Source organism: Quercus lobata, chromosome 6, assembly GCF_001633185.2.
Source record: "Quercus lobata isolate SW786 chromosome 6, ValleyOak3.0 Primary Assembly, whole genome shotgun sequence".
NCBI classification, from domain to species: domain Eukaryota; kingdom Viridiplantae; phylum Streptophyta; class Magnoliopsida; order Fagales; family Fagaceae; genus Quercus; species Quercus lobata.
In genome coordinates this window covers 44,570,591-44,581,956 of record NC_044909.1, presented here as the reverse complement: position 1 = coordinate 44,581,956, position 11,366 = coordinate 44,570,591, and the positions used below count along the sequence as shown (strand labels likewise).

At 36.9% G+C, this 11,366-nt stretch overlaps 1 protein-coding gene across 3 annotated transcripts; it reads right to left on the bottom strand.

The window, feature by feature from the left end:
* Positions 1-895: 895 nt before the first annotated feature.
* Positions 896-8,259, bottom strand: LOC115994430 (protein DA1-related 1-like). 3 transcript variants are annotated; one of them, XM_031118581.1, is made up of 12 exons: positions 7,921-8,259; positions 6,534-6,668; positions 6,218-6,308; positions 5,229-5,493; positions 3,668-3,788; positions 3,472-3,555; positions 2,670-2,789; positions 2,280-2,492; positions 2,126-2,188; positions 1,911-2,026; positions 1,754-1,812; positions 896-1,664 (listed from the first exon to the last, which is right to left on the bottom strand). In XM_031118581.1, the coding sequence occupies exons 2-12, from the start codon at positions 6,618-6,620 to the stop codon at positions 1,324-1,326; spliced, it is 1,560 nt and encodes a 519-aa protein (XP_030974441.1). In that variant the 5' UTR covers positions 6,621-6,668; positions 7,921-8,259; the 3' UTR covers positions 896-1,323. The 3 variants fall into 3 exon arrangements, with proteins under 3 accessions (XP_030974441.1, XP_030974442.1, XP_030974443.1); XM_031118582.1 differs by lacking the exon at positions 7,921-8,259 and adding an exon at positions 7,656-7,907; XM_031118583.1 differs by lacking the exon at positions 7,921-8,259 and adding an exon at positions 7,538-7,565.
* Between the last annotated feature and the right edge of the window lie 3,107 nt (positions 8,260-11,366).

Below are 11,366 nucleotides of genomic sequence, written 5' to 3'. Positions count from 1 at the left end.
GTTAGAAATTCCTAGGTGCACAACAATCATTAATCCCATAATTCTCAGACTGTTTTGAATGTCAATAGCGATATTAAACTTTCAATTTTGAATAATTAACTTTTGTATGTTAGTTTCTGAAGGAAGAAAAAAAAAAGAAAACTTATACATATTAAAGTATGTTTGGCATCAGCTTCAGTTATTATATATAATTTTTTAAAACCTCACTTTTTTCCATTTTTTCTCACTTTTTCAAATTTTTTTCAAAATACAAATATGCTTTGACACACTTTGACTAAACACTTAAGTGTGAAAAATTAATTAACTTTTTGTTATTGTTTTTCATTAAAAGTTCAAATGAAAGGGGAGGACATGAGGGTAGATAAATAGTCTCAGTTCATGGACACGTATTTTGTCTATTTTTCATTAAAAGCCTAAATAATATGGGAGAAAATGAAGGGTAGATAAGAAAACTCACTTCATGGATTGGGTACAAACAACATTATTTTATCCATTTCACATTCACAACTATCTTGTGTACTTAAACCACAATGCAATCACTAATAGTCAGAAAGTAATAAACTACGAAAGCCAACCAATACCAAAGTGTGGAATAGTCTTTATACCAATGAAGAAGAAGAAGAAGAAGAAGAGGATTGAAATGTATCACAGTTCCATTGTGAGCTATGAAATAATTCATTTTTGATAAGTTATCACTTGGGTTGCACACCATGGCTTATGCTAGGAAGCTACCTACTTCTCAAGGTGGTGCACCTCATTAAAATCATTTGATTTAAGTATATTATCAAAGTTGATGTCTGTCGATGAAGTTTATTTAATTTTCGTGATATGACTCCTAGTGAAAAGGTTTTTAAAAAAAACCTATTAACCACAGTAGAACAATGTCAGAATCAGGAACAAAAGAAAAATGTGTAATTGTGGTATTCATTGTTTCTATATATAAGTATAATGTAGTATCATTATGAGGGCAGGGGGATATTACAACAATTGCACACAGGAAGGAGCATTTCTATCGTTTATTTTGTCTCCTGAATTCACACTTTGGTTTGGTCCTATTGAACTAAGTATGATATAAGGCTATGAAGGCATTGAAGCAAGTGGGTATTGAATAAAATTTAGGTACAATTTCGTAAGTGGTGTACCTTAAGTCCCTCAATTAAATTCAAACACATGACTACATCGACCAATACAACACAAATAGTGTTATTTTGCCCAATGGCAATTATATTTAACATAACCATTTGTTTGAATTCAATTAAGAAACCTAAAATACACCACCTAAAAACTGTACCTAAATTTTACCTGTAGGGAAAATAATACAAATCATAAAGGAAAGCTTCCTGTCAATCGAATATGGTCAAGAGTAGCCTTCAGGCCATATTTGAGCACTGCCGCATTTCCTTTCTTAAATCCACCTCCATAAGCTTCTGATGTATCTGTCTCGATCTGGTGTTTGAAAAACTTACCAAGTTCCTTCTCAAAGTCAGATCGTTTACCCTTTTTTGATGATGAGGAAGAGGACGAAGAGGATGAGGAAGGTGATGAAGAGGATGATGATGAAGCAACATCACTTGCAGATGCTGCATAGATCTCAGAATCCAACCACATATGAGCTAAGACCTGGCAGATACCCTCTTCAACCTCTGGACTAAGATTGGGGTAACCTGTAAACATCCTATTAGTAATTCCAGGCTAACCATATCTAAAACGCATATAATGTCAACAGGAGAACGGTAGGAAGACAGACAAACACCTTTAAGCCTGAGCCACGCATGCATCATCTCATGAGCCAGGATTGACCCAGTCAACAACCTGTATGTAGAGAAGTCTAGGATCATATACAAAATTCTTAGCATGTATCTATTTTACAACAATAGATGCGTCTAAGGTGCAAATATGAGAAGAAGTACCTAGGAAGGCCATACAAAACAAGAATTGCTGTTACTTCACACCTACGGATCAACCTACGTGGCTCAGTTATGATGTCTATAAATTGGTTGTTCGCCATCCTTGGCCTCCTTGAGATCTGGTAACATAGTTGAACTAGTTATAGATGTCTGATACAATATACAGATATCATTACAAGAAAAACGGCAGAATCAAAGGCTAGGGAGGTAGTTCCTACAGTGGTAACCGTTTGTTCTTCTGACAAGCAAAGTCCTCTGGTCTCAGGCATGTGATGGTGACCCTACCACAATAAAAATAAAATAAAGATCAACATTAAACGTAAACCAAGAAATGAGAATATACAGATGAAGTATGAAAACATTAGCATTTACATTCTTTTCTCCCTCCATGGCCTCATTTAGCGCTTGTCTCTCAACTAAGAGCATTGGAACTTGCTGCTCCACTTTCATATGTAAACCTTCGTAGAAGTCTTGTATTTCAAGGTAAAGAGGCTGGCATTCATAAGTATCCATAACCGCTGAGTCTAGACACTCAAAACAAAGCTTCCGACCATCATCAAGTAACAGATATCTCATGTCCCTCGGCTGCATGGATTGGAAGGTTTTGCATTATGAATGACATAAGGAAATTACTCATAGGTGTTTCTGAAGCATGTTTTCCAGGTAGTGGTAGTGTTTACTTATATCCTTTTGCTTTTCTTAATGTTTTGTCACTTCCAAAGAAAAGAGAGAGAGAGAGAGATGATTTTTAGCATTACTGACCTCCATTCTTTCACAGCTGCAACACCGAGGAGTCCTGTCATGTTCATGTGAGGGACAGTACTTCTGCATCCAGAAAGGATGTGCCCTATACTCAATAAGACCTGCTGAATTTGTTGGGATCTGCACAAAAAGAACAAAAATAAGTGAAAAAATTCAAGGGAACCATTTGTGATACAGGCCACAAAAGGAACAGGCAAATCCAAAATTCCAAATATATCATTCATTTTATGCTCATGCATTAGTGGATGCTGTAATATACCTGTGGCTACATGGATCTTAAAATTTACTCTGTAAAAGGTTTCTTACAAGAACTGTCAGACAATTTAGGATATGCAGAAAGATCATCTGCTAATTTCATATTTAAACACACTTGACCAGAATAGTAGGAACAACATCCTTACCGCTATGAAAATTTCACACTAAAAGTAGTAGGGCACCATTCAGAATTTTCATATGTTTCTTATTTATGAAATGATTTAACTTCTGTATATTTCTGCTTATCATCTAGATAATTGAATGTGGGGGGCCTAGCAATTTTGCACAGGTATTTTATCAACAAAGAATGTATGATCCTCCTCAAACGGCCCCTTCAATATTAGTTTCAGGTGATAGTTTGATGAGATTATAAGAGTCATAATTAGGTTACAGCAGCCTGAGGTTTCTGTTAATGAACCATCACTATGCAAGCACATAATGTTTGAGTATTAGAAAACATATGAAAAGAGAAAACAAAACATAGCTATCTTCTACAATTGTATACCAAATCAACTAGAGGAAATAACAAAACATGATATACACTTACAAAAATCTTGCAAACATCACATCTTGGGTGATGCTGCTCCTTATAGCAGGATTTGTGATAAGGGCGCTTGCCTGACATAGAAAACTGTCACAGAAAGGAGATATTCCACTCAATAATACTCAATGAACCACCAAAGATTCAAAGTTTTCACCATCCAATTCCAAAAAAAGTTTCAATTAACTCAAATAAGTTGCACCTCATGATCATTAATGGGTAGATTGCAAGCATGACAACGAAAACATGCTGGATGCCAAACGGCACCCATGCAGCTCAAAAATCGTCCATGGCCAATCTCAGTGTTGCAGCCAGCACAGATCCTACAAGCAATTTTGTCCAACAAACAGGTCATGTTTCATTTGACCTCTGTAAAATGCAGCAAATTCACATAAAATAAAGAAGTCATTAAGTTTTAAGAGGCATTGTCATGTCCAGTTTCTACAGAGATGTATGCTTAAATTTTACAAGATATCAATGCAATCTTCTCTTTCCTAGATAAGTTGCTTACAAAAATAACATATTTTGAACATTTTAAATCACATGCTTATGTTTTTCTGTTACTCCAATGGTAGATGTTCATCTAACATCTCTCTTTGTCCATTTAATCTAAAACCAAATTATGGACCCATTAGTGACTAATAAGTAATAAGCATCAGCATAACTGTTAGCATCTCTAAAATATTTTGTATTGTTGGTCAATCTAGGGCTCCACAGCTCAACACAAGATCACCAAGTATCAACTCTAAAATAGTTCCTCTTGCATCAAATTTAGGTATCAAAAATCGTTGTTACGCATCACATCCTCTTATTTCAATTTAAAGTACTTCAAATCAAAGTAAAAGATGCTTTGCTCATCAAAATTTGTGTCTTCATTATGTGACCATGCATGGTAAAATGAGAAAGAATAAAATGACTCCAGCCAACCCTAGGTGCTCCTGCATCAAATTTGGGTATCAAAGTTCGTTGTTATGCAGCACAACCTCTTATTACAATTAAAAGAAGTACTTCAAATTAAAGTAAAACGTGCATTGCTCATCAAAATGAGCGTATTCTTTATGTGACCATGCATGGTAAAATGAGAAAGAATAAAACTCCCAAAAGCCAAAGAACAAACACATCATATTGTCTCTCATTTTAGTATTCCTTCATGCTCTGCTCTGTGATAAGCATTGGAAATAAATTAGATATCTAGAAACCTCCAACTGTTACAGCCTCAACAAGATACAAAATCCAACCTTTTGTCTATCTCGCTCTCTCTCTCTCTCTTTCCCATACTTTATGCCAAGTATTAATAGATTAGTGCAGGGTTTAGAATTAGATTTAGCATTCTTTCCAGATGCTTATCAAACTAGTTTGCACACTGTTAAACATTCAGAAAGCTTGAAATTCATATGTGTTTGTATTAAGCAGGTTAATGCAAGGAGAAATCTCAACATTCTGACTATTTCTAAAATAAATGTTTAACTATGGCTGGTTAAGTACAAGCTGACCAACTTGATAATTGAATTAGTTAGTTGGTATACAAGATGAAGAAAGAAAAGCAAGAAAAGTACTAAGAAAAATGTTTATATGCCTTCAATTAGTTTTCTCAACTCTGATTCAATAGGTAAGCTAGCCTCTAACCTGCAGGAAACAATCTCCACTCATGTTGAGGCAATTAAATTTAACTTTTTTAAATTTGTAGGATCATCAGGATAAGATAAATTACTAAGTAGTATATGGATCGTCATACACAACAGATTGCATCATGACAAATATACCTGTATCCAGATGGAAAGGAGAATGGATAAGGGTGAAATATATTTCTATTGTCATGTGGAGGAGAATCCAAGAACAAACTTTCTTGAATAGCTTTTGCAAGTTGTTCGTCTTCCTCCAATTGAGCTTTAGAAACATGTTCATCTTCCTCAGATTTAACTTCATGAAGATGTTCATCTTCCTCGGATTTAGCTTCAGCAAGACTTTCATCTTCCTCTGATTTAGCTCCAGCAATACATTCATCTTCCTCTGATTGAGAATCATCATCTAAAAATAATCAGAAAATAAAAGATGAGACTCCAGACCATCATTTATTTCCAAACAACTTTTGCATCTGAAAAAGATTATCAGCTAGATAGACTTTATCCAAAATTTGAGTTCTGTAGTACAATTTAAGCAGACTGTCAACATTCATTATGGATTTCAAGGAGCTATATAAGCATTCATTTATTCCCATTGAACGACTTCAAAAGCATTTGCACATTAGAGGAATGTGGGCAATATCATTTGCTAAGCAGTTAAATATGAGGCCTGACATGAAGAGTGGGAAGAAAGAGAGGGTAGTGAGAAAAAGAGTTCAACCAAAAATTTTTTTTCATTAAAAAAAAAAAACACTGGATAAAAGACTCTCCCAGATTTCATAATTAAAAAAATTTTATAACTACTATTATCAGCACAAAAATTTGTAGAAATAACAAAAACTTTACTTTCCGGCGATTTATAGGCAAAGCGCATCACAATTTAAGAAGAATGAATAGAACTCTCTGATATCAAATAAAGATCTTACACAAAGTCATATAGAAACAGTTCACATGTACAAAGCAAGTAATTGATGTATACCATTACACTTGCATTAAAAAAAAAAATTAATCTGCTTATTGTAAGGTATTTAAAATATTGAGTCATCGGTCTTATTAAATAGAAGTGAGAACCTTCCCAGGTCACAATTGAATGATGTTCAAGGTCGAGGTCTACAAACCATGCAACTTACCAATCACTTTTTTCCCTTTTTGGTCTTGTTCTGAAAGAGACATTGCAATAGCACAGTCAAGTTCTTCTTTCTCAATATCTGCCCATTCATCCTGCGTACATGTTTACCAATTAGCACTGGAGAATAATAGAAACAAGCTAGCATATTGTATGAGAAAGAATGCTAAACTTCATAATCTCCTCTTCATTAAAATTTTTGCAATATGTACATTCTGTACTACAAGTCAGCTACTGTTAGACAAAATGTTACCTTAATCATATTATAAAAGAGTAGGACCAACAAGAAAGTATGTATAAAAGGAAGAAATTGTCACTACCGCTGAGCCATGAGCCCCATCACCATGTGTCCCATGATATTGGCCTCTATGGTTAGAACCTTTAAAAACCTTGGTCAACCAACCCATTATGCAAGCTATTATTCACCGTTAGCAGGTAGGTTGCCAAACTCTTCCCTGCACCCAAGTTGTTTGTTTGAATTAGGGACCATATTTCAGTTCGTGAAAGAAAATTATAGGTACTTGAAACATCTCTAACAACTGTAGATGACTCATATGATCCTCTCTTTATGTTATTATGTGCGAAGTTCATCAATAAATGGACAAGCAACTATGTAGGTGAAAATATACAATATGCAACAAAGTTGAAGATAATGGCAATCTCAAAGCAAGCAACAACGCAGAAAACCACAGCTCAAAATTCAATTAGTTTGTCTTAATATGGGACACACCCACCAGAGTTTGAGGCATTAGGTTCATCGAGCAATTGGGAAATTAAGAAAGAGTTGAGATGAAATTTAAAGAAACTATACCAAGGGAAGGATATAAGAGAGAAATACCATACAACTAGTCATTCGCAGAGAGTTCACTAGCATGGAATAGAAACCATAGCTAAACTCTTAAAAAGATCTTAGTAGATATCAAAGAGATTAATAAGCCTATGGATTGGAACTCTTTGCATATATAAGCATGACGATTTAAGAATATCTTAATCCAATATAAACAGATTACTTTATCCCTCATCAATCAAAAACTCAAAGCAAGTTATGAAATAAACTCTGAATCACCCACCAGAGACATAACTTTGCCCACAACGTTTCAATTTCTCAAATTTTCAACATGATGTGCAATCGATGGACTTAGCCAGATACTATCAAAAACCCATATATCCATGAAAAGTGAAAACACCACCCACCAACCACATCCAATTCATGATTAAAAAAACAAAAATCAAAGCAATTGGAATCTTCCAATTTGATATTTTCCAGACAATAATAATATAACAGGTAACAGAAAACTGAAGCCAACAAGTTTCAGAAACGCACAACCTGAAAAAGGCTTCAGAATCTGAACAATCCAAGATCAGATAAAATAGTCAATACCCACGAATGCATATTCAACAAAGAAGAATTAAAGGACCCCATAAGATATTCTCTGTCATACCCTTAATTTTCTTTAGCCTTGCAAAAGCACTCGACCCGTTTCTAACAGAGTCATTACACAATCATTAAAAGAGTAAGGAAGATAAAAGATAAAAACTTTACTCAACCCAAAGCGAAAGAATGAATAAATAAATAAAAAGATTAAAAGTGTTTTGGAAACTACTTGGATCATACTCAAATACACGCTAAAAGGGCAAAAGGAAAAGGCTAAAAAGTTTGAAACTTTGGAGTGGTTTTGGGAAGTTGGATCAAACCATTCATCTTACCTTCCTTAAAAACCCACCAAAAAAAAGATGGAATCAGGAACAGTTTGTGGCCCTTGTGGAATTTGTGTTGAATTCTATCACTTTGCTCTATTGCTTGTGGGTCCTGCTGTCTTCTACCTATTACCCAACCGACCTCACAAAACGTCAAAGACCCCATTGAAATTTTCTGGTTAACAAAAAGACTGCCATGAGAGGAAAGAGGTTGTGAAGTTGTTAGCTAGTGAGAGTGCAATTCTGTGTTCTTTACTAACATTAAACGCTCCAAAGTGAGACTTCAAACTGTGAGAGTTTGTTTAGCCCGCCAGCCCAGCCAGACTCTTTGCTCACCTCGCAATGGCAGTGTGACACGTAGCTTAACCAAGAACACTCAACACACCACCTCCGCTTTTATGCAATTTTTTTGGGATAGATTTTTGGGAGGAAAAAAAAGAAAAGAAAAACAATTTACACCCTCTAATTTTGGATGGCTTCTAAATTAAATCTCTAGTATTACAACAATATCAATGTGCTCATTTCTTTAACATCGTTAAAATCTTAACATTAACTCACCCAAAAGCAGTGTCATTATGATGATAATATAATGGGCAAATTGACATTGTTTTAATAGTCGATAGTGCAAATTGCAAGTTTTGAAAGTCACCGACTAGAAATAACTCCAAACTTAAAGGATGGAAAGTCCATTTTAAGTTATATGTTTTCAAGCAATATTAGGAAGAACATATTTCACTATCCTTTTTCAATTGACTAAGTAAAAAGTTATTGTGGGTCCGAGAGGTCTGCAATCCGGCCCAAACTCTATCTGGGCCCAGGGCCCGTGCCGAGGAGGTATCTTGCCGAAGACGAATTGTCGATGGCCGGGGAGTCCAGGGGAACGGCTGAGAAGCTACCCTGTCCTCGGCGCTCCAGAACTTCGATGGGACGATCAACATCTTGGTAGAGGCTATCCCCAGACAGTCCCCTGAAGGGGATGTAAGTAGAAGGGGGCCCATAGGGAAGCAGGGTGTAGGATTGGATCAAGGATGACGCGTCCCCTCCGTATTAAATGCATCTGCCAACACCCAGATCCGATTAATGAGAAAAGACGTTGGGACGGTGTAAATTTCGATCTTCGCAACTAGTAAAAAGTAAGATGGGATGGTTGATGGGATGGACACAGAAAATAAGCTCCTGCCTGACCTACAAGTGAAGGGCCAGGATTAACCAAGACGGACTATATAATAAAAAGATAAGTAACCTAAAGAGGAGGCTGGGAAAAATGGCCAAAAACCAGAGCCTCCCAGCCCACCTCCAGGAGAAAGACTCCATGGGTGAAGATAACCTAGACACGCACGAATACCACGAAAAACCCACCGCCTGGTGACTAAGGCCTAGCCTTCTAAACCCACGCTCTACAAATGATATTGTTTTGGGCTTTTTTACGTGCGAATCCCACACCGCTACGGTTCGTTACGAATCGTGTCCTTACAGTTATGATTGATAAAAATATGAATACCCTACCGTTTTCAATTTTTTTCATCCACTAATAAAACTCACAAATCAAATACATTGCTGTATAGAATAAATTGTGCACATATATTTATTGATTCCTTTTTTTTTTTTTTTGGTTAAAATTTATTTCTAGTAATAATAATTTTCTCTATTTTTATTTTTCTCTATTTTTTGTTTTTTAGATAAATATAAATAAAGAGGGTTCAAATCCAGAGTGTTTTTGGATTAGTTTTTCCCCCATTTTTTTCCTTTTTGCTTATTTTAAACTTTTCAAAACCTCATTTTCTAGGTACAATTATATTTTTGTTAACTTTTAATCAATTAAAAAATAAATAAACTTTTCAATAAAAAATAAAAAAAACAAATATTAGGGATGAACACTTTATTTACTTCTTTCCTACTTTTAATTTAATTTAATTTAATTTTTTTTTTTTTTTGGTATAGAAAAGAGGCATGGCATAGATTAGATAGGGATAAAATCTAATCCATCACAAGCAGTGATGTTTGAAATAAAACAAAAGCAACATCACTAGAGTTTCCAATCTTTGACAAAGCATCCACGCAACGATTGGCTTTCCGGTATGTGTAATCAATTCACACCTTCAATTCAAGTTAAAATTTTGTTTCACCTGAGTGTGTGTTTTTTTGTTTTTTTTTTCATACGTCAATGGGTCATGCTGGCGAAAATGGGTAATTACCCATCAAAATCGAACTATTTAGTTAATAGGGTCCGTTTGGAAACATATTGGCAAACTAGCAACTCGAGCCTCAGAGGCTCGATTTTGGGTCCCTAAATCGAGTTTCTAAGGCTCGATTTTCATGCATTGTTCCTCTCTGATGTGACGCTTTGTCCAGGTGGCGTCCACATGAAAATCGAGTCTCTAAGACTCGATTTCCACCGAAAAATAAAATATTAATCACCCAAAATGCAGAAACAGCGGAAAGAAAATGCAGAAAGAAAGAAAAAAAGAAGAAGAAGAAGAAGAAGAAGAAGGAATGGCGACACACACAGGCCGCGCGCGACCAGGTCGCCGCGCGACAGATCCAGGCCGCGCGCGACCCAGTCGCCGCGCGCGACCCAGGTCGCCGCGCGCGACCCAGGTCGCCGCGCGCGACCCAGGTCGCCTCGCGCGACCCAGGTCGCCGCGCGGCGCGACCCAGGTCGCCGCGCGCGACCCAGGTCGGCGCGCGCGACCCAGGTCGCCGCGCGCGACCCAGGTCGCCGCGCGCGACCCAGGTCGCCGCGCTCGACCCAGGTCGCCGCGCGCGACCCAGGTCGCCGCGCGCGACCCAGGTCGCCGCGCGCGACCCAGACCCAGGTCGCCGCGCGCGACCCAGGTCGCCACGCCGCGCGACTGTTTCTGGGTTTTTTTTTTTTTTTTCTTTCTTCTCTGATGAACGCGTTGTGGTTTTCTGGCTTTCTTCTCTGTTTCTGGGTTTTCTTTTCCTCTGGTTTTCTTCTCTGTTTCTGGGCTTTCTTTTCCTGCTGCCCTTTAGTTTTTTTTTTTTGTTTTCGTTTTAAATGTAAATCGAGTCTTAGAGACTCGATTTCCATGTAGATGCCACCTGGACAAAGCGCCACAACGGAGAGGAACGACGCATGAAAATCGAGCCTTAGAAACTCGATTTAGGGGCCCAAAATCGAGCCTCTGAGGCTCGAGTTGCTAGTTTGCCAATATGTTTCCAAACGGACCCTATTAACTAAATAGTTCGATTTTGATGGGTAATTACCCATTTTCGCCGGTCATGCTTTCACTCTGCTCCATACTAAGGAAGTAGAAGATCCTTCATGAACAAAGAAATCTCCTAGTAGTTTTTGTTTTTTTTTTTTTTTTTTAATAATTGGTTGGTGATATGATGAGGTAACAATCTCTTTTTTAAATTTAAAGGAATTAGGTGATGATGTATCAAAGCATAATTTAAAACACTCTTCACATGCACCATAACCACTCAGTTTC

Bases quoted from the DNA above. Each gene is read 5' to 3' on its own strand.
- LOC115994430 (XM_031118581.1), bottom strand. From the start codon at position 6,620: ATGGGTTGGTTGACCAAGGTTTTTAAAGGTTCTAACCATAGAGGCCAA. The intron at 2,493-2,669 runs GTCAGTAATGCT...CAATCCATGCAG, and splicing joins GCAGCTGTGAAAGAATGGAG to CCGAGGGACATGAGATATCT. The intron at 2,189-2,279 runs GTAAATGCTAAT...TTATTGTGGTAG, and splicing joins CCATGGAGGGAGAAAAGAAT to GGTCACCATCACATGCCTGA.